This window comes from Sylvia atricapilla, chromosome W, assembly GCF_009819655.1.
Source record: "Sylvia atricapilla isolate bSylAtr1 chromosome W, bSylAtr1.pri, whole genome shotgun sequence".
In the NCBI taxonomy this organism is placed as follows: domain Eukaryota; kingdom Metazoa; phylum Chordata; class Aves; order Passeriformes; family Sylviidae; genus Sylvia; species Sylvia atricapilla.
Window position 1 is genome coordinate 13,866,067 of NC_089173.1, and position 22,499 is coordinate 13,888,565.

At 45.0% G+C, this 22,499-nt stretch overlaps 1 protein-coding gene across 1 annotated transcript in view; it reads right to left on the bottom strand.

The window, feature by feature from the left end:
• Nucleotides 1-22,499, bottom strand: part of LOC136373456 (glypican-4-like) — a 117,628-nt gene that overhangs the window by 70,940 nt on the left and 24,189 nt on the right. The window contains 1 exon segment of the mRNA XM_066338353.1: nucleotides 2,970-3,128. Within this exon segment, the coding sequence (XP_066194450.1) occupies nucleotides 2,970-3,128 (159 nt within the window).

The window sequence follows — 22,499 nt, forward strand, 5'->3', positions numbered from 1 at the left end:
AAGGATCAGGACAAATATACAGGTCTCGATTGCCCCTCCTTCTTGTAGTTTGGGTACATTAGAACAAAAAGTGTGGGATGAATTATGCTGGGCAAGAGGAACTCAAATGTACAAGACACAACTGACCACAGCTGATCTGATGACCAAGCACCAAGACCAAAGGAAGGAAGCGTCATCCCACAAGCAGCCAAACATTCAACAGCAGGCTCTTAAACAAAACACAGTAGTCTAGGGCATGAAACTGCAACATTTTTTGCAGAAGAGTCTGAGGACCTCAGTGGAGAGACTCCTTAACCTGCCCCAGCAACCAGCAGGAAGGTGTACCTTCAGCCTCCAGGTGACTGGGCTGGAGGGAAAGGGGCAGTCATGATTAAAAGCCACACAAGAGGTAAATGATGGAAAGTGGTAATCAGTTTATCTCTACTTCCACCTCAGGTAAGATTTTAAAAAATCCCTAAATCAGCTTTGTCTGCAGCAAATGAAGATTTAGTTCTGATATTAGCACTCAAAGACAGAGTCATTAGGCTTTGGGACAGGCTGAGGAGGTTGCCAATTCTGCTTCATTGATTTCATATGAGGCAGAGACACACCCTTGAGGGACAGGCCAGGCACAGTAAATCCAGCTTTCAAAAACAGCTGAACAACATCATCCCCTTACAGACTTGCCACTCAAGGACTTCCCAGGCTAGAGTGAGAGTGAGACCAGCACAGAGGATGCTCTGAGGGGCTGACAGAGCACAAAATAGTTTGTACAGGCTCCCTTCCAAAGCTCACCTATTTTGAAGCCTTGTGCTTTGAGAGGCATCCATCTCAGCTTGACCTAATGTCCCCCTGCCCTCACACAGCCCTGCAGCCATCCCTCCCCCCACATAGGGGCAGATGCATCTCACAGGCTGTCTACTCCATGTCAGGGATGCTAATACAGTGACCTGTGCATTCTCTTTGTTTTCAATGCAGCATTTCAAAAAGCCTCATCGTTCATTTAAGGTTAAGCAGATGCTGTTCCTCTGGTCTCTTTGAATGGACTTATCTATGGGCTGGGTTTTATTAAGTGTCTTGTTCTGCATTTAATAAGCTTGCAAGTATAGAGACTTTGGTTCTACCTCTTAACCCCTTTGGTGTACCAGCAGGTAGAGACAACATAGGTTAAGAGGGAAATATTTAGCCAGCAGATTTAGATGCTATCAAGATGATTGCATAATTCTACCTTGACTCACTGCAATTTCATACCCAGGGATTTTTTCTCTCACCCTAGTGCCAATCCCTTTTGAAAGCAAGAGGCTGCTACTCACTGTAGAAGTGCAGAGGAGGTTGCTGGGAGGTTCAAGGCACAGACTTTGGGATATTCATAGAAAACTCACGTTGAACCAATGACCAAACAAGGGAACAAATGTCCAGAGGAGCTGCATGGGGGAACTATCCTTTACCACAGTGTGATGGTGATGTACAAGCAGAACTGTGTGACCAACCCAGTCCACTTCAGTTGTCAGATACTTCCATATGCAGCTGGCTGTCACCTCACTCCCCTAGCCAACAAGGACAACCCAAGCAGCGGCCTGACATCCTGCTCCTCCTCCCCAGATGTCCAGGCAACAGGAGGCTGCAGTGTCTGGGAGCACTGAGGCACCTGCAAAGCCCCACAGAAACCAACCAAGAGCTCAGAAGCAAACCAAGAAATGCCCTGGGACCTCAGCCAGGTGCTGTGCCCAGTGTCTAGGCTTCAGCTAAACTTCAGCTGTTTGCAGAGGTGGTCTCAGGAAAAGCACCTGGCTGCAAGGTGGGCAGTGCAGATACCTCCAAAGGGTGCTTCTTCCTGCAGCTCCTATGGAGAGCCAGTCTGACAGGACACACTATGGACCCAAGGGCAATACTGAGACCAGTCATTTGCTTATCTGTCAGCAGTTATCATCACTCCAGAGATGGGAACTCAGCCAAGACTTGTTCATTATGGTTCTGACCCTGCATCACACTTGAACCCTCGGCCTACACACAAAACCGCTCTGTGTTTATCTGCTGCTCTGCTTAGCCCCAAAGGCTAAAAGTGAGATGGATACAAATCCTGTGGGTTCACAACATGCTGGGAAAGATCAGCATTGTTGTGGATCGGGGCTGCAAGATGTGCATGTTACACTTACACAAGCTGTGAGCTGCGAAGATGTACCAACAAAACCAACTGCAATCTTACATTAGAGCAAAATGGCTGTGGAATCCTTTGAACACCTCAGGGGAATCCTGAGGACCTTGCCCTCGAAGAATATACCATAGAGTCTCCACCTAAGCTGAAAGAAAATACTTCCCCCATGGTGCTTTGCCACACTATGTGATTCACCTCAGTTCTGCTCTCCCCATATGCCCCTAATTCTCGTGGTTTCTCCTTTCCCTGTTTCCCATTGGTTGTGGTATCCCTGGTGGCTGGCCCAGTCTTCCCTATAGGGCACTGCACTTTGTACCGCCCCTGTGCCCTCAGATCATTGGTCACTGACCCTGTGCACACCACATGGCCAGGTCTTTTGTCCCTGATCCCCTTTGGCATGTTGGAATAAACCTTCGCTGGAATTTATCATACAAAAGGCCCTTCTTGCCTCTCTTCACTGAGTTAGCCATGGTGTGTGTGGTGTGTGGACTTGACTGCTTTGCCTGAATGCCTACCCAAGCAGCCTTTCCACAGGAGATGCTTATTGGGAAATAGGTAGCAGCACCATCATCTAAATCCTGCATTGCTACAAATGGCTTTTCAAAAGATTAATCAGAAAGAAAGATCTCTCTCCTTGGGAAACAAGCAGCCATAATCAGCAAATACTTCTCTCTCACAGGATTGCAAAACAAGGCATGCTCTGCCCTCTGAGCCAAGTCATGAACTTTCCCAGCAAACGGGGAGACAGAGCAGAACAACTGCATAGAAAACAACAGGATGGGGATTTTTCACATTTTTATCCCAAGGAGAGCAAGTTAAAGGTCTCTGCACTTACCATCAAACTTCTTGTATCGGGAACTAAACATGTTTTGTAGGTGATTGCTAAGCTCTGTGACAGCGTTTCTGAAGTCGTGTTTACTCTGCTGACTGTACTTCTCCTCCATTACCTGAGAGCAGCATGTGTAGCCTTGTGAGCAGACTTTCAAGTGGTCACCTGAAAAGCAGAGAAGAAAATATCCCAAGTTAAAAAGACTCTCTGCGCCAGAGAAAAGAGGTCTCATGAGGCAGGGTGTGTGAAGATTTGCAGCACCATTTACTTGCAAGGAGATCCTCCCGCTATGAGTGCTGGACCAAGCACAACAAATCCTGATTCCTTAGAGAAACTTTATAGCAATACATGTAAAAACCTTGTCTTTCTGTGAGAACATTAAAAAGTGTCTTCTTACTTATTCAGTTAATAAACAGAATAAACAGATAGTCATCCTGTACAGTAAAGTTTGAAGAACCAGAAAATTGACCTGTATATAGATATACTGTATATGGTAATTTGCATGAAGGTTTTGCTGAGTATTTTAAATATTCCAGTTCATTCAGTTAATACACAACATCAGTGGCAATGGCCCTTTTTGTCCAGATAAGGGCTTTTTTTCTTCACTCCTCCCCAGTCCAATTATCAGAGAAGTAGTCATTCTCAGAAACACAGTTGTCACTGACACTAAATTATACCTGCTTTATGCAATGGCTCATGAAAAAGCTTCATATTTCTCAGTGTCCTGGTTTAGGGCAAATTTGGGAGAAAACCTCTGAATGGGGTTCCTCTGGGGAGCAAATCCAAACGGCCCCTCCCCCCAGCCGGTCCAGGAAAAAGAACTTCCTCAGAGAAAAGTGGAAAAAAATATTTATTTGACTAACAAATTGCCCACAAGCATGAGGAATGAAAAAAATTATGAAACAATAAAACCTCTCGCTGCTCCAAAGAGAGATGGCAAAACTGAGGAAGTCCTTGCCAGGAGTTAGCTCAGCTCTCTCAGTCTCTTATCAGTCCCAGTCCCTTCGGTTCTGGAAAATGCCGAGGTCCAGGCCCTGGTGGGTCGTAGGTGCGAGATCCTGGTCCTCCTCTGGGTTTTCAGTTCAGAGCAGATTTAAACAATCCCAAGAAAAAGAAAAAAAAAAAAAAAAAAAATTAAAAAAAAAAAAAAAACAGTCCAGGAAGCTTCTTTGCCTCAGCTAGCTAAACTAACTAAAAGGAAAAAGAACCTCTCTCTGGCCGCTGTCCGTGTATCCGATGAACACACTGTCCTGAGAAAGAAGAAGAATGCAGAAGAGTGAACACTGTTTTTTAAAACAAACTGCGTGCATCTTCTTTCCCTGCTTCACTCTCAGAACCAGTCTTAAAGGTACAGAACACAACATACAGCACACAGAACAGACAACTGGGGATACAGGCATCATAGTCACCCAAGGACACCCAGCTCCTAATTTTGCAGTTTTCTGTCATTATTCTGGAGGAAACAAGGGGTTTGTTTTTGGAGACTTCAAACAGATTTTTTTTCCATAAGATAATTCTTTCTTAAGAGTCATCTGGCTCAAGCTGGCTTGGTCAGAGGGATCATCACCAAGTGTTTCAGTATCTGCAACAGCTCCATTTCAAAATCTCTCAGACAATCTGGACGTAGGATCTGGACCCAGATAATTTGCTTTTTTATGCCTTGCAGCAGTGTGGGATGAAGCTGTCCCCTTCCTGCACCACCCGTAAAACACCATTGTCAAGTTTTGTGGACCAATATAAACCCTTGGCACAGCAGTCCTCAGCTCCAGCTCTCTGACAGGCCCCACAATGCAGCACCAACACAAAGTAGGTGGGCTAATGCTGAAGTGGTTCAAATTTGGGCAAAATGTGCAAATCTTTGTCAACACAGAAGATACGATCAAAACAAGCAGTCAGGATGAGAAACTCATGTTTCCAAGTCAGAAGATATTTTAAAAGACACAGCCAACATGTAAGCTGCTGCCTTCTCTCCCATTTCACACCCTGCTGCCAGACTTTATCTTTCATTCTGAGGAAACAGATGGAGAAGGGAAAGTTCTTCCCTGCCTGCTCCCACCCTGAAGTACACAAGGACCTCCAACCACCATGGCGGTTCAGAGACTCACTGTCAGAGTTGCAAAGGACTTGTCAGCCCCCATGCAGAAAATAACATTTTCCTGACAGGCAGTGCACCACACATTTAAGGAAGAGCCATCCATCCTACCTGCTAGAGCATTAAAACTGGGTTTAGAAAAACAAAAGCAGGTTTTGGATAGTTCAAAGCCTGCCCATGGTTAACACAACAGGTTGATGCTCTGCCTGCCTTGTGCAAGATTTCTCAACAGTGCCTTTTGCCCAGGTAGTGAATCTTTGTCTCACTTTGAATTACTTTCTAGCCCAGAAAAGTTAGTGTCTCTCATTACAGACACTTCAGGGCCATCTTAAAAAATGACACAAATATTTTTATTTCCCTGTTTATATATATAGTTCCTAAGAACCTCTCCTTCTAAAATCTATTTCCCTCTTGTGCTACAGGGTTGGTTTGTTTGCTGTGGCATTACAGAGAGATCTGGACCAGCAGATGATTCTGACACAGCTAATTTATTGCACAAGACCATTCACTCCTCTTCAGTTACGAAAAGCTCAAAGTCTGCTATGGAAAGCAGCAATGCTTAAGCACACCTTTTGGAAAACACAGAAGAATCTCACTGACTCCTTACAGACACATCTTTTTTTCACAGAGTACTTCTTACTGTCTCAGAGGAGCACCTCCAGCAGCAAATACATGGCTCCAAGGGAGGCAGCTTGTTTCAGGGTGACTATGATGCTTGTATTTTTAATTGTTTGTTTTGTGTGTGTTGTATGTTGTGTTCTGTACTTTTAAAACTGGTTCTGAGAGCAAAGCAGGGAAAGAAGAAGCACGCAGTTTGTTTTGAAAAAACAGTGTCTACTTTTAAATATTTTTTTATTTGGAGTCTGTGTGTTTGTCAGATGCATAAACAGCCAGATAGAAGGGTTTTTTTACTTTTAGTTTAGCTAGCTGAGGCAAAGAAGCTTCCTAGACTTTTTTTTCCCCTTTTTCTTAAGACTGTTTAAATCTGCTCTAGACCGAAAAACCCAGAGGAGCACCGAGGGCTCGTGCCTGCGGCCCACCGGGGCCTGGACCTCCAGAGGGACTGGGACTGGTCAAAGACTGTATGAGCTGAGCCACATCCACGGGAAGGACTTCCTCAGTTTTGCCATCTCTCTTCAGAGCGGCGAGAAGTTTTATTGTTTCATATTATTTATTCTTTATGTTTGTAGACGTTTCATTTATTAAATAAATAGTTTTTTTCCAAGGAAAGAGCCATTTATATTTGCTCTCCAGAGGAACCCCATTCAGATGTCTCCTTCCAAATTTGCCCTAAACCAAGACACAGTTCCAGGTAGCTTCGTAAGTCATTTAAACATGAGGAAGGGGTGCACCCGGATTTTCAGATCCTGCCCACTAAATACATCATGGAGCATGCCTAAGCACTCCACTCTGAGCCCATCTGTCTTGGTTTGGAAAGACAGGTGTCTGCCAGGGAAAGCCAGAGTCTCTCTTGGAACGGAGAATGTAAACCCCCTCCCCCTGAATTATTATAATTTTGAAATTAAGGGGCTTTTAGGCAAAGATTTGGGAATAGGAATAACAGTTCTTTATTAGGAATGTTAAAAATAAAAATGTAGTAGTAAAAAACCAACCAAACAAGCAAACAAACAAACAAATAAAAATCCTAGAAGCCCTGTTGGTCAAGGTGTTGGTAGTCCAATTAACTCCTCCTGGAGTGACAGATGAGGTTCTGTTGGAGCAGAGATGATCCTGTAGAAGGTTGTAATTTTCCTCTGAAGGTCCAGTGGTGGTGAGATAGGTCCAGTCTTCCTCTGGGAATCCAGTGGAAACAGGCTGTCCTAGTGTTCTGAATCTCAGATTTTATCCAGGTAGGAATTCTTGGCTCCTCCCGCTGGCTGAAGCATCTCACAATGGGATGATGTAATTTTATCAGTCATGCAGTAAGCCTTAATGGCCCATTAACAGAAGATATCCCCCGAGGGAGGATGGGTCGTGGAAGAGATAAAGAACACTGCCCCACCCAGTTTTAACAGCTGGCCCATTAACAGAAGAAACCTGCCCCCACCCACCACCCCCCCACTCCCCCGGAGTTATGACGAATGGGTCATAGAAGAGATGAAGAAAACACCTCCCTGACAGGTTTCAACAGATGGCAATAGAATACACAATTTTGGTTACATCTTGCATTGCAGTCCAAGACACCACCTTACCAGCAAGCATCAAAATAAGAAAGTGCCCAAGCATCACTGCTTTATTTCACCTTCAATCTCTGCTCCAATTCCAATACAGGACTAAGGACTCTGACACAACATTAACCAAAATAGCAGCAAAGCAAATTCAGACCTACTGATGGCGGGATTTCTTTTCCTAGTTACACTTCACAGACACTTCTGAAGTTGTCCGTAGATGCCCTACAACTCCTAATACAGTGGTTTTAATAACTTCTCCAATTTATTTATTATTAAAAAAAGCCCAGTCTATTTCACAAATACAGGTATCAGTTTCACATCTATTTACATTATTAAACTACAGTTACCATCCTGCCTAAAGTTACAAAGCAAAATCATTTCCTCTAATCCCCTTTGTCCCAGATTTGACAGTGCTTCCCCAGGACAAACGTGCAAACCTAAGCAAGAGCCCTACTGACAGTAAACCAAGCTTGCACAGATCCCATTTGGTTGATCATTAAGAAATAATGCTCCAAAATGTAACTCTGACATTCAAAAATTAATGACTAAGCAATCTAATTATGGAAGATATTTTTCAGTCATGTCAGCACTATGTGGTCTTGGCTCATGATCAAGAATTAGCTCTGTCTGGAGTTCTTCAACTCCAGCTCTGGCTACTTAGTGCTAATCATAGGAGGATGCGCTCTGCTACCCAGCATTTAAAAAACAGAAAGTTTAAATCTGTGGGCTGCTTTTCTTGCAGTTTTATTATGTCAAAGTGGGAGATGCCACTGGAAAGTCACTGGAAGATACTGGAGGCCCCAGTTTTCCCACACAGAGGTTTGTCCTTAGCACAACTGCATCCCTAAGAATATATCCAACCAACACTGGCACAGTGTGTGAGAAATCTCATGTCTGGCTTTTTAAATCTGCTAGCAGAGCTGATCTATTCAGGATCCATCCACAGGACTCATTCTATGCAGACAGACCCTGATGCAAGACGTCATCAAACAGCTTTCAAACACCACTGCGCTACAAACAGGGGAATGGAAGGGATGAAGGCTGGAGAGCTCCATGTGAGCATGGACCAGTCATGCACACACGAACACTGACCTGGAGCCAAGATCAAAGCCAAAGCTCTTTGTCAAACTGGCAGTGAACTCCCCTAAAGAAAACAAGTGAAAAACATGTGTATTTAGGCATACTTAGGAGAGATCTAATGTTTATGTATATTATGTAGAGAACGCTCATGGTGTGCGCTGACTGTCAAGGACAAATTTGGCAATAATTATTTCCCAAGTTAAAACTCATCAAACAATGCCCATACAAGGCAACTCTTCATCTACTGTTGAGTGTGAAAACTTTGGCAGCTTTTGTAACTTATCACCATGTGAACACAGCAAAAATATAACTCGGCCACAGCCTCCTTTCAAGTTAGGCTTTTTATTGAATTGTTTGGCAGGGTGTGCAATCATCACATCAGGGGCTGCATGGCAAAAAGAGCTCAAGTAGCAGAGATTGACTCCAAATATCTACTGCATAGGCATACCATCACCACAGCTTGACATGGATTTGCAGATGATCTTTGTCATGGCCTGTTGCAGCAAGATTTTTCCTTATTTTAATATACATGAGTACAGAGAAAGAAATGAGGGACCAAAAATTATGAAAGAAACTTGCTCCTTGGCTGGTTAACAGCACATCTCTGGGGAATGAAGGTGGTTGTTTAAAGACAGAAATGTGATGGTGCATGATGTTACCATCTGTACATCCAAGCAAATCCAGAACGAGAGGACACAGTCTTAAGCTGAGCCAAGGTAAATATATGTTGGATATTAGGAAAAAGCTTTTCATGGAAAGAGTGATAAAGTACTGGAATAGTCTGTCCGGGGAGGTGGTGGAGTCACCATCCCTGGATGTGTGCCCTGGGTTGTAGTATAGGATGTATTCTATCACCATCTTCATGAACTGATGAATCCAATTGTTGGAGCAGGGTTCTTCCCAGGCCCCCCTCCCTCTGGGGTGCCTTCTGTTAATGGCCCATCAAATGCCTTGCTGCATGACTCATAGGTAACTCCCTCCGGGAGCTATCTCTCTTTAATGGGCCATCAAGGACCCCCTGTATGACTCATCATCCCATTGTGAGATGCTCTGCCCAGGGGGAGGAGCCAAGCATTCTCACCTGCATATAAGCTGGGATTTGGGACAGTACAGGTAGCCCTTACCCACTGGATTCCCAGAGGACCAGAGCTACCAGACCTTTCTGTGGGATCACTGCTTCAGGAAGACCACCTCACCTGGACTGCTTCTATCACCCTGCTCAGGTTGTATTCTGACTCTGTCAGTGGTCTTTTTGTATTATTGCTTTTATTTTACCTTTTTTTCCCTTTTATTCTCATTGTTGTATTTCTGACTTGGAGCCTCTCACTCGTTTTACTTTCAAACCACTACAATGTGACACTCAGTGCCATGGTTTAGTTGAAGTGTTAGGGCATGGGTTTGACTCGATGATCTTGAAGGTCTCTTCCAACCTAGTCATTCTGTGAATTCTGTGAAATGCACTCAGAAAGGTAATCTTGCAAAATTATGATTTAAGCCATTACATAAACACCGCATTTAGCAGACTCCAGGCACACAGAGTTTCTTCTAAATCAACTAACTATTTTGCAATGTGTTGAAAAACAAGTTTTCATTAAATAAGTAAGTGAACAGTGCAAACTCAGGGGCTACATGATACTGAAAAGCAGTTCTCTTTACCAAACAATTTTCCAAGACCTTTTCAAAATGCTGTTTCTGGATGTCTAGCACACCTTCCCAGCCTGCTTCTCCTCACCTTGCCCAAGTTCATACTTTAAGGGACAGCTAACTGCAAAACTAGCTAAAACTCCAGGAGCAGTTTACTGGGAGGCGGGGGGGAGGGGGGTGGGGGGTGGGGGGTGGGTATTTCTTTAAAAGGCTCCCCACACAGCCCAGCCTTTCACTGGAGCTCAGTAAACAAGCCAGAAGTGGTTTGTGGTCTGAGACATTACTGCTCCCATGTGAGAAATCAGGCTGGGGTAAGGTTGGATGGTGGAGGAGCAGAAGGCAAACACTGCTGAGGACCTGAAAGTGGGGCCAGCATTTAAGCCTTGTGCTCTGCCTCTCCCCTCTAGCACACATGGGCCTGTGTGATCTTTAAGAGTTTTATGACTTCTTCTGAACCAACTACCAAAGGAATCTTGGACTGTAATGCCAGACCCTGATCCAATTTCACACTAGACTTACCTTCTAATTATCACAGAATATTAGGCTTCCACCCATCAGATATAATTGACATGCTGCTGAGGCTTTACAAAACCCCCAACAAAGATGACAAGAAACACTAGCATCATCTCTGAGCACAGCTCCACTGCTCTGGCCCTGCATTAGCAAGGGGCAAGAAGAAGAAAAAAGCATGAGCTTGTCTATGACTGTGGAGTCATCGAGACAGACACATCTTACGAACTGTCCACTCAATCCAATCACCTTTGATTTACCCAAAATGCCAAAAATACCTCCTTTTCCTGGCTACAAAATGATCTGGGGATGCTCAGCACCTCTGGGAATGGACCATGAGCTCTTGTCCATCTTCAATGGTACTGCCGTAATTCCTACAGGATGCCAGCACAGCCACAGCATAATCACTGCTTACACTGTCGTTAGATACCTGCTAACAAAAAGCACGACCAAAATGCAGAGAGTCTTGGCATTTAACTATTTCCCGGTGAAATTACACTAAGCTGTGAACACCAAAGGGAGGAAAAAGATAGCTGTCTCTGGGGTACACTGTATCCTCAAAGCAGCCCTGCCACCTCCTCCCTCCTCTTGTCACACACACATACTGCTTCAAGGCATGCTTTCTTCCTGGCAGAAGCAGCAAACTTGAATGTTTAGTTGATGCCTCTTATCAGATATCTCCTTTTTCACTGGGTGGTCAGTGTTCTTCACTTGCTTTAAAGCTGTGCTGCTGTCAGCCTTGTGTTTATTTTACTGGGGAGAATACTCCTGTGGAGATGGTTGCGTGCCAGGAAGGAAGGGATGTAAAACAGCATTGAGGTCCTGCTAACAGTGGTGACACATCCACCAAGGGCAGCAGAGTTAGAATCCTATGCTCACATCCTGCAAATGATGCGGAGCTGCTGGTACCCTCTGATCAGAGCAGGGGAAACCAGGCTGGCACATCTGGGGCTGTACTTCTTTTGATGCTCCTGAGTGCATGGTGTTACGACCATCCCAAACCTTTATTTCAACTACACACTTCCAGAAGAAGCACTTTGTGCAGCAGCCTCCCTACATCTATCACCAGACACAAAATAACATATCCGATTTTCCAATGTGAATAATTTCCCATTCTAAAGGCTCATGCAACTAGAGTCAGCTTTCCTTCCTTCCCTCCTCAAAACATTAGTAATTCCTGTTGGGATCTCACACCTAAAAAGCACCAGAAGAGTGAGCATACCCCATGTTCCCTAACTCAGGTCCTCATCATGAAGGTCAGCAGCCAGCACCACTCTCCATCCAGGCATGGGGCTCCTGCCCTTTCAGAATCACAGAAGATCTTGGTCCTGGATTAAACCATCATGGATTCTCATCCCCACCTGAACCTTTTTTCCAACCACACAGGATTTTTTAAGCCAGAAGACATCTTCACCACATAGTCAGCTCCCATAGGTGACTGGTAGGGTTATGGAAGTACCACAGTTCGGCACCATGTGCCAGCATGCAGCATATTTAACATCCCACCCAATTAGCAACCGTTTTATATAAATGGTTTATTTGCCTTATTAATGTTAAAGCCACTTGTTTCCCCTACACTTCCACTTAGGTTCAATGTGCATTTCAGTTTTTTGCTGATTACTCTAATGGAACAAAAAAAATTCCCAGATTCACAGAGAGAGCTTATAATAGTGAAATGATTGTGGGGTTTTTTGTTTGTTTGTTTGTTTTTGTTTTTTGGGGTTTTTTTTTTTGCAAACTTGTCAAGCAGTCTAAATAGACTCTTTGATACCCAAACCAAAGCCCTTTCACCTACGCTTAACAGTGAACTATTTTCAGTTGAGCTTTACTGCATCTGTTAACTCAGCTGCCAATCCATCTTGCAGGCATGGGAATGGCAGTGCACACAATACATCAGTGACATACCTCCGTTCAACACAACAAATAATCCTAATTCTTTCCATAGTGTGTGCCTACAGTTACTTAAAATATTGTATACAACCGAGGTCTGTCTGGCTTCTGTTTTTTCATTTTGCTTTGGTGACAGCTTTTGGTTCCCAAATTTACTGCCAAGAGGGTCAGGGAGTGCAGAGAACAAGAGAGATTTATATCCATGTGTGTACATTAAGCCAAATGCACATTAAGAAACCTAATTTTCTACTGGAAAGAGCAACTTGGGACACAAAGAGGGCTCTTGCATCCACCTGCCCAGGTTCAAATAACCACTGCAAAGCTCATCCTGGACTTGATGACAGAGCCAGTCCCTGAAGGACCAAGTCTGGGTAAATGCTGTATGCTGAGATCAACTGGAGTGATTTTGGGACATCTCTCCTGGGCAGGGATAAACCAGGAGAGCCCTCCTCACACTCCTATCCCAGCTCTTCAGCCCCAAACAAAAGACAAAGATCTGTCTCTGCTCTCCATAGCAGCCCAGAGAAGCATCACTGGTCAACTGAGATCCCCTCCTGCCCAGCTCTCAAATAGAGGTTGGGGCAACGGAGAGGTTCAGGTGGGAAGACCCCAAGGACCAAACCCAGAAACACTCTGCAGCACATCTGGGCTGGGGACTCTGCCCTTTGCAGGTGATGTCTAAGCCGGGAGGATTCAGGATCTTGCCTTCAGCAAGGTTTAAAGAGTTCATTAAAAGCTAAAACTCAGCTCACCTGAGGAAAAATACCATCACTGCTTCATTTCCACAGCATAGCCAACAATTTCCTACCAGACAGGGTGGCACGAATACTGCAAGCTTTTACACCCTGGAAAAATATGCTGTGAGAGAGCCTGCTTTCATTCCAACAACTAGGATATTGAGTCAATTAGTGGTACACCAAACACAAACCAGCAAGATGAAGATAATACATTTCTGAAAACATCAAAAGAGAGAGAAACCACACAAAGACCTGAATATACAAATAAGGCAAGGGGGGGAAAGAATATTAAAATATTACAGAATTAAACTTATTATTTAAGCAAATCTGAAAAGGAAATAAGTCTGGCTAACTACAGGATTTTCCTTGGCTCTAGCTAAAACAGAAACCTTCAATGAAAAGCAAGAGTTGTTTCTTAATTAAAAAAACAAAACCAAAAAACCCTCCTTGGTATCTCTGAGAACTTAGGAAATGCAAATTTTCTTTATTATCACTAAATTCTTCAAACATTAAATAGTTTTCATAACATGTCTCTGCCTCCACACACTGAGTGGTGTTATACAAGGGTCAAGGTATGCTGAAAATTATTGTTTTTTTGTCACTTCTCTGGTGAGGAGGTTGGATACAGATAAGACCAACACACCTCCAGGACGACTGAGCCCCTCTATCAGCTACCAAAGAACACGTAAAAAGCTCAATACCTGCAGTCAGTAACTCTTACCTTTACCTAAGAGTAAAAGTCACAGGAAAAAGAAAGTGCATACAGCCAGAAATTAAGACTTCACAATTCAAAGATTGGCCAGCAGATTTTAACAGGGTAATAAAAAAAAACCTCACTAAGTATATTTTAATGCAATTAAAGGGGGCAAAAGGGGTGGCAGGGAAGAGAATCCATTTGGAACAGCAAATACACAGAATTACTGAATCCTCAGGCACAAGGAACAGCAAATAGAAGAGATGTGGCTGGGAGAGTTACTTTCGTTGTGAGGCTTCTTATTTTTTTTCCTCAAATTCCCCATTAAGAAGGCAAAACAAAGCAAAAAACCCCTGCCTGTTTCTATTTTTTTCCCCTAAAGCTTTCGGCTATTTGCCAGAAAAAAGCAGCCTTTGACCAAAACTGATTCCATCACAACCAATGTAATTTAAATTGGAATATTTTTCCTCCTTAACATTTTCTCCCTCCACTTTTGGCCCCTCTCCCTCTGCATGCCCCAGACCCTCCACCAAGCAGCACCACTGCAAGATGGCACCACATGTGGGCAAGCAGGAAAAAGCAGAAATATGTCGCTGGCAACCACTTTTCCAGTATTTTTTTTCCTTTTCAAACATTGCTGATTCTAGTGTCAACACACAAAAACACATTTCAGAGCCACATAGTAGGTTCTTGTGAGATGCACCTAGGCTCACCTATTTGTGTCAGCAGACTGGTCATCCACTGGCAAGTCCCAGATCTGGCAGTAGATGACCCTTGTGATTCTGAGAATCATGCTTTATGTGGAAAAATACCCCCAAAACAAAAGAAACTCAGAAAGATGTGAGACATTCATGGTTTTGTGGAGGCACTCAGTAAGACAGATCTCCTCAGCTGAGAGCTGCACCACCATGGGAAGCCACAGTTGCCCCAACTAGCACATTTCACTGGCACATTTCAAGGCAAGCACCACTGTCCCAAGGCACTGGAACTGTGGCTGTGTGGTGAAATCCCCTGAACATCTCCCCTTTCCAATGTTATCTGCTACGCAGGGGCTCAACAGAAGTGAAGCTTTCCTGCTTGCACAAGCAAAACCACACGTGCACCACAACACAAAGCAGAGCTACCATTTCCATGAGTTCCACAGCAGTAAGAGCACTAAGGGCATGCAAACTGGCAGCTGTGACCCAAGCAAAAATTTTTTAAGACACCCCAAAACCTAAAGATGTTTTAATTCGTCAAATAAGAAACAAAGCTTGTGGAATTCAACCATAATTTCCTGATTTTGACTTAAAATAAAATTTAAAAAATATCCCAGGCTTTATACAAAAAATAATCTAATCTACAAATTGGAGCACTAGAGAGATGTTCATTAACTTCCAGAGAGGTTAATTCCCTGTTGCAGAATCCAAAATAGGCACTGCAGAACCTGCTGTAATTCTGAGACCAACTTTACACAGAAGAGAAGGGGGAAAAAAACCCAAAAAACAAACAAACAAAGCCAAACAAAAAACACAAGACCAACTGCAAACAACTATATTAAAGGGCAGTGTATTAATAAATACACAAATATCTGGGAAGTAGCAGGGCGATGTTTTCCACTTATAAGTGGAAAACTTATAAGCTCCTTCACCCTGCCTTGGGTAGTTTGGGCAGGGAGAAGAGTAAGCTGGATGCAGGGGCTCAGCAAAGCGCCTGGACCAGCCAGAGCCACCCAAGTCTTAAGTGACATGGACAGGAGGACTGCTTTTACTCCCCTTGCTTTGATAGCAAAAGCTATGTGAGATCCTTGTCCCACGCAGCTGCCAATGGCAGGGCTCTCTTCCCAACAGCACTGGCAGCCTGGACTTCAGACCAGAGCACCAACTCCTTATCTCCTTCCTCCTGGTGCCCTACATGCCACCAGCCACCCGCACTGCAGCACCCACTGATCCCAGGAATCCCATTCAGGGAGGGAGTAAAAGTGAGCCCAAGATCTGCACCAAGGAAAAACACCCTCTCTTCTCCATTTGCAAGAGTATTGCTTGCTTGGAGTTTTTGGGGTCAGGACTTAGGACTTGTGGCAACTGGAAGTATAAACAAAAAGATGATAAGCTTTAAGGGTTCAGGTGTGGCAAAGTCCAGCTGTAATCTAACAGTTGGGAAACCAAGCACCTCCCCTGTCTCTGCATACCCTGAATGTCACCAAAGGACCTCTGTACAGGACAGAAAACTGAGCTTTGGACTGCTTCCATCAGGAACAGCTAAAATCCAAGGCCCAAAGAAGAATGAGTTTGCTTGGGCAACTTGTCCATCCACACCTGCTGAGAATCAAAGGTCCATGGTGCACCCAGACCCTGTCCAGCAGACCCCACTCTGATCCCCTCCCTTGACACAAGGCAAATAAACAGGGGTTTGCCTGGAGGGTCTTGCAGCCTTGAAGGGCATCATCTTTCCATTCTCTGGCTGGGATGCTTGCAAACTTCACTTTCTTCCAGGCAAGGACAGATCTTCCCCAAAATGCAGAAATACAATGGGAAGAACTCTTTTGGGTCTGGCTGCCCTCTAATACCACTTGATGACTGTTGGTTGGCTCCAAACAGCATTTCACACACTTTGGCTTGCTGAGGACCAACCCTGAGGGCTTTTGCTTCTTAAATCCTCCCTTATTCAAGCTCAGAGATACCCATGGCCTTTCTGCAAGACCTGATAACCAGTCTGACCTATGAGGGGAGGCTCTAAACATCTCTAACAGCATTCACATCATTGCTCTAAACAAACTCATTGGCACCCTAAGTCCTTCAGCAGGAGCCTCCTGCCAGCCTCAGGACGAGCAGTCAGGGGACATCAGCTCCCTGCACAGGGCAACAGTTGTGCAAAGCCAGCAAAAACAGCGCCAGGGCATGGCCAGAACCAGCCATTTGGAGCATGCTTTCCACCAAGTGCAGAAATATTTGCTTTAACAGCCTTGAAGTCTTTAGGGGGGAACTCAACATTTTTATTTTCATTTCCAATCCACTATTTTCCATTTCTCCACACAGCAACCAAACCAAAACCTACCTGAGCCCTCCACAAGCAAGGCCCTAACCACCAGACCTTCTCCCTGGCAGAACAGAGTTGCTCCCTGCACGGCAACATCCTGCTGCCCCTCATAGGACAATTAGCCTTAATCCTCGTTTGTTCTGTACATTTCCTTTAAATCCTGTTACCGCATTCCTCCGTGCACTGGAGCACAGCCCAGTCGGCCTCCTCCAGCCTCCTCCGCGGTGGTGACAGTGACCCCGCAGTGCCTCCCGGCTCCTGACCTGCCGGAGCCGTGCAGGTCTCAAGGGCTGCAATGCTCCTGGACTAATCTATCTTCACTGATTAGTTCTTAATCAGGAAGGCAGACATGAACAAAGAGTGCAGATGAAAAGAGGAACGAGGAGGGTGGGGGTTTAAATAGGAGAAAAACCAAAGATTTTCTTCAAGGAAAGGATCCCCTTTGCTGCTTTAGGTGGCAACTCTGAAAACCTGGTCCAAAAGTGGCGTTTGAAGTCTAGCTACTTTCATATTTATAACGTTTGAGTCACTCCAGAAAATCTACACCAAGCAGACCGAGTTGGACTACTACAGTCATTTATTTTGGAAGTTTATCCAAGCCTTGGTTAAAGATAAACAACATGCCTGGATGTGAAAGAACATCAGAGCCAGGCTACCAGAGCAGCGGGGAGCTTCCACCCACTTTAATAGCACCAAGGCACAAGATGGTATCAGTACAATCCAAAATGTACTTATTCCTTCCTGCAGAGGCATGGGAAGGCCTGGGAAGTTATTATGTGTCCTTGGGAGGCATTCTTGCCATGCTAATGCTATGCAAAGATTCAGCTTAGAAATCTCAGGCACAATCAAGGCATTTAGACCGGACTCATTAATGGCCAACAGTTAATAGGCTGGAGCTGTAATTCCTCTGTCTGGGGACTTGAGGGTGTTTAAGCCAAATCCATACTATACACACACACACACACACACATATATATATATATATATAAATATTACAGCTGCACTGATGATCTGTTACTGAAGATATGAAGCACCTCTCTGTCCAAAACACTCTGAAAAACAAAAGTAAAACCAGATTTTTTCAGGTCTCCACTGATTTCCAAAGCCAGTAAGTACATCCGTCTTCCTAAACCTGTTTCCTAAACCTGGGAAAAAAGTGATCAGCAGCACATCTTAGCACTAAGTATGTGCCCAAGGAAAATTCTCCATGAACCAAAAGTTTACCAGAATGTAATTACCTCTAAAGCAGCACCTGAATGTCACAATTACAAATCAGTCTCTGGAGCTTGCAACCCTCCTTTCAATTCAAAGTTTAAGGCAACCTCAACACACCAAAACCCAGGGTCTTTCTTGTGAAAAACTGATCTGCAAACACATGGTCAACATATTGCCAAATTGGAGAGACACCTCAAAAAGAATGACAACGTGAAATTTGGGACTTCAAATAAACAAATTTGAACTAATCAATCTGGAAAGTCTGTTTTCTATTTGTGGCTTTGGGTTTGCCATTTTATGTTTCTTTTTTGTCTTAGCTGTTTGTTTGCTTTCAATTACGCAGGCCCCTCCTTATCCTAACCTCTGAATCTCCTTGTGCTGTGCTGGCCGGGAGGCAAGCAGCAAGACACCGTAGTCATGTAATATCAAATGTGAGTTAGAGGATGAGCCAGAAGAGGCTCCTTCTTCAAAGGCTGTTGGTTTTGCTCTCAAATCAACCTTTTTTTGGTGCATCCCCTCCATGACATAGGTATGGCACCAGTAGTTGTCCATTCCTCTGGAGTGGGGACTATTTGCTGTTTTTATCAGATCACTGGGATGACAAAAGCCACAATTACATACTCAAAAACTCCTATAAAACCTGTAGTTCAAGGTTTCTTCTAGGTGGTTTTCAACTTGGAGGAATGACTTGCAGACACAAGTAATTTGTCCTATAAGCTTTGACTGACCAGTTGCAAAGTACACTCAAACTGCGCCTGCCCCCTGAGCAAAATTCCATCAACTCACTAACCAAAAGACATTCTTTTAAGAATATTTTTTTTAAAAGGGAAAGGAAGGAGGGGGGGGGGGGGAAGGGCTTGCAGCAAAAAGGAAGTTTCAATTACTTTGTGAAATCAAACAGAAAAATTAAGATCCAAGCAAACTTTATTAGCTCTGACAAGCAAACGCTGATGCCTTTGTTTCCTATTTGTGAAAAACTTTTACTAAGGAGGGGTGTGTGTGGTTTTGGGTTTGATTTTTCTTCTTAGTAAGCCACAGAAATATGTTTTTTCTTTTTTTTTTTTTTTTTTTTCTACAACATGCTTTGCTACAACTGGGTTTTGTAACTATATTCAAACAAGATAACTGGCACAGAGCTATCACAAAGCAGCTGATTCTTCTCCAAGCATCCACCAACATTTCCATGTGTCAATAGTACTTCACAACTGTTATAAGTACTGGGAAATTAATTTGTGTTTTATAAAAATATACTGTATCAAATAATTCTACTTCCACAAAATAAAAGTGATGGTGAAACTACAAGCCGCTTCCAGGAATAGGGGGAGCCACCCACCTGCAACACAAAGGAGGGTGTCCCTACCAGGAGATGGGTCCTCTCCGAAGATGAGATTGTCAACACCCAGTGATCAACAACTGATCAGAATCTTATCTACATTGGACTGGGTGGGCATGTGAATGCAAGATTCCTGTAAATGCAATCAAAAGCCTCAGCCCTGCCAGGAAAACCATTTATCAGACCGGCAAACAAAGAGAAAAAAAATATGAATATGAAACACCAACGGAATAGACAGTGGAATGAGGCAATCTTCCCTCTGGCAAGAAAAACTGTATAAAAGTCGGCCCTGCAAAGGCAGACGTAGTGAACCAGGGAGGATACAGCACAGTGCTGGATCTGCAGTTCACCCAGTATCAATCCCAGGCTCGATGCTGTCCATTGCTTGTGGCTTTTTCCAAAATTCCTATTTTGCTGTGAAAGGAATAAAATGTAAGAGATTCCCATTTATGACACAGTCTGTCATTTGTTAAGAAAGTTATGCTGTTTGTACCAAAATTTGTACACTCAAAACCTTATTCCAAGTTGTACACCCCCCCTAAAACCCCGGGTTCCCTTCACCTTCCGTCGGGCTAGGCTGTTGCCACTCCGGCTGGCTCCTCGAACTACCGGCCCCGCCTAATAGGAAAATCCAAGGACTTCCATGGTGCTCCGCTCCAAAACGAAGTGCAGTTGCCGGCAAACGGACCCAAAAGCTGCGACCCAGCACAAAATCCAGATAAAAGAGAAACACTACAACACCGAGAAGACTCTCAGCTGCCTAGAGACTGAATTCTGCTTCTGCCGCCTCGCCATGACCAGAAAAAGACTAGGAAAAGGTGACACCCCAAGACCACCCGAGCCCAGTTGAGTTCCTGGGGATTCCCACGAGGCTGGAACTCCCGACTCTGTGGCGAGAGCAGCAGATTCGACTGGCACCTCCTCCTCAGAGGCGGCCCGAGCGGAAGTGGCGACGGCACAGGCGACCCCTCGAGTTCCCCCTTGAAAGAGCTGACCAATAAAGGCCTTTCAAAGGAGCAGGTATCCTGGCCCATTTTTAACAATTTGGGCGCTCGTCCGGTATCTAAGCCATGCCCAGAAGAGGACCAGGACGGGAAGGCGCAGCCCGTCCTCGGACCTCCTGGACAGCTGGACATCCCGGACCAGAGGACGACGCTCGCCAGCCTCGTGGGGCGCCACTGAGGAGCATCGATAAGAACAACCGGTGGCAGGAGTGGAGACGAGCGAGTGTGGAGTGAATGAGAGGGGAGCTGGTAGCTTGGACCCCCCCAAGCAATTCTGGACTGCCGAGTACCGCGTTTCCGCACCCCCGCGAGGGGGCCGGCCGGGAAAAGGAGGAAGTGAGTGGACTGGGAGTAACTGAGGCGTCTCCAGGGGTGTAGGGGCCCCCCTCCGGACGTGCGTGGGAATTTAGAGAGTGAGTGGCACGTCAAGGAAGTGTGTGGCAGAAAAAGGCTTGGACCAATTTCAAGCGTGCGAAAGGGCTCGAGCAGGGTGAGGCACGCACCACACTGGCTGAGGTTATAGCCCGGGGTGTCACAAGAGACTAGCACTGGCTGGGGTAGCGACTGGAACCCTAAGGTCGGGTTGCCCAGGCTACTTTCGGGGCCTGTGAGTTGGCACTGGCTGGAAATAACTGCCGGGGTGTGGGGAGAGAAAGAGAGCACTGGCTGAGCCTACGGCCTGCGGTGTCTGAGTACCGGCTGGGGTAGCAAAGATAGGCTGCTTTCGGGGTGCTTTGGAGACTGGCTGGGGTGCTGGGACAAAAGAGTCTGCATTGGTCAGGGGTATCTTGGGTACACTTTCCGGTTTCGAGGGTGTCGTATTGGTCGGGAGTCCCCAGGGGAGAGGTACGCTATCCGGGTACGGAGAGGTACAACTGGTCAGGGGTGCCCAAGAGGATGATGTCCGGGTGCAGAGGAGTGAGAGTTAGGGGAGTCCCAAAGTACAAGGGACTTAAAGGTAGGGTGAGTGAGTAAATTGCACGCTGTACGTCCAAATCCTGGCAGTAGGTGGTAACTGGAACCCTGGGCCCTGGTTGACCGGCCGCTTACGAGAATTTGCCTGACATACAGGAGAGAAAAGGAGTGCTTGCTAAGGGGCAGTGGCTGAGGCCCTAAGAGCAGGTCACCAGGCTACCTGTGGGGCATTCTGAGCACTGGCAGGGGTAGTGCCCAAACCCTGAGAGAGTGTCCCTGGAGCTACTTACGAGTGTTCAAAGAGTGAGTGAGAGTTAAAATTTGGGTTGCCCATCTTTAGATTTTTTTGTGTGTAGGGGCACCTTAAGGAAGTTTAATTAAAACAAGGTCAGATAATTTTACTTTGTGTTGCCCTGAAGTAAAGTTTCCGTTAGGGTAAGAGCACCGTAGTTTTTATTTGAGACCCAGTAAAAATGGGGGCGTACATAAGTAGACTGGAGCCAGTTGAGGAGAAAAGAGAAAAAAAGATAAAAAATATTCCACCAGACAGTCCACTAGGACAAATGTTAGAACTATGGGAGGTTGATGAAGCCACTAAAAGATTAGACAGAATCAAGATGATCCATTATTGCATAGAGGCTTGGCCTAACCTAGATTTACCTGAAAAATGGCCATGGTGTGGAACTAGAGACCCCTGGATGTGTTCACAATTAACTCAATACTTTAAAGCCCGAGGAGATTCAAGTACTGAACAAATACTCTATGCTGCCTGTTGGCAGAAACAAGTAGTCAAAAATGAGATAGCAAAAATATGTAAGCTACAGCAAGGGAAACAAAGGAATGAAAAGCAGAAGGGGAACCAAAAAGAAGCTAGCCATAATTGGGACCCCTTAGAACATTTGCCTCCTCCTCCAGTTTATCCTGAAGTACTACAAACTATCCCTATTAATCCTCCAACCTCACGTGAAAATCATAACCCACCTTCTCAAACTGTGATCCCTGTTCCTCCCCCAGCTTGCCCCCCTCCAGCTTATAACCCCTCTTACCTTCTGCTGTTTCCTAACACTGATCTAGCCTCCTCTCCTTCACCATCCACAATCCTTGCATGTCCTCACAGCTGGGAGCTGGGTCTGGCACCTTACAGTGCATCCTGTCAGGCAATAGAAAACCCAGAAGGACCTTACAGTAACACCAGGTCAAAAACCAAACTCTTTCCCCTAAGGGAGGTCCCGA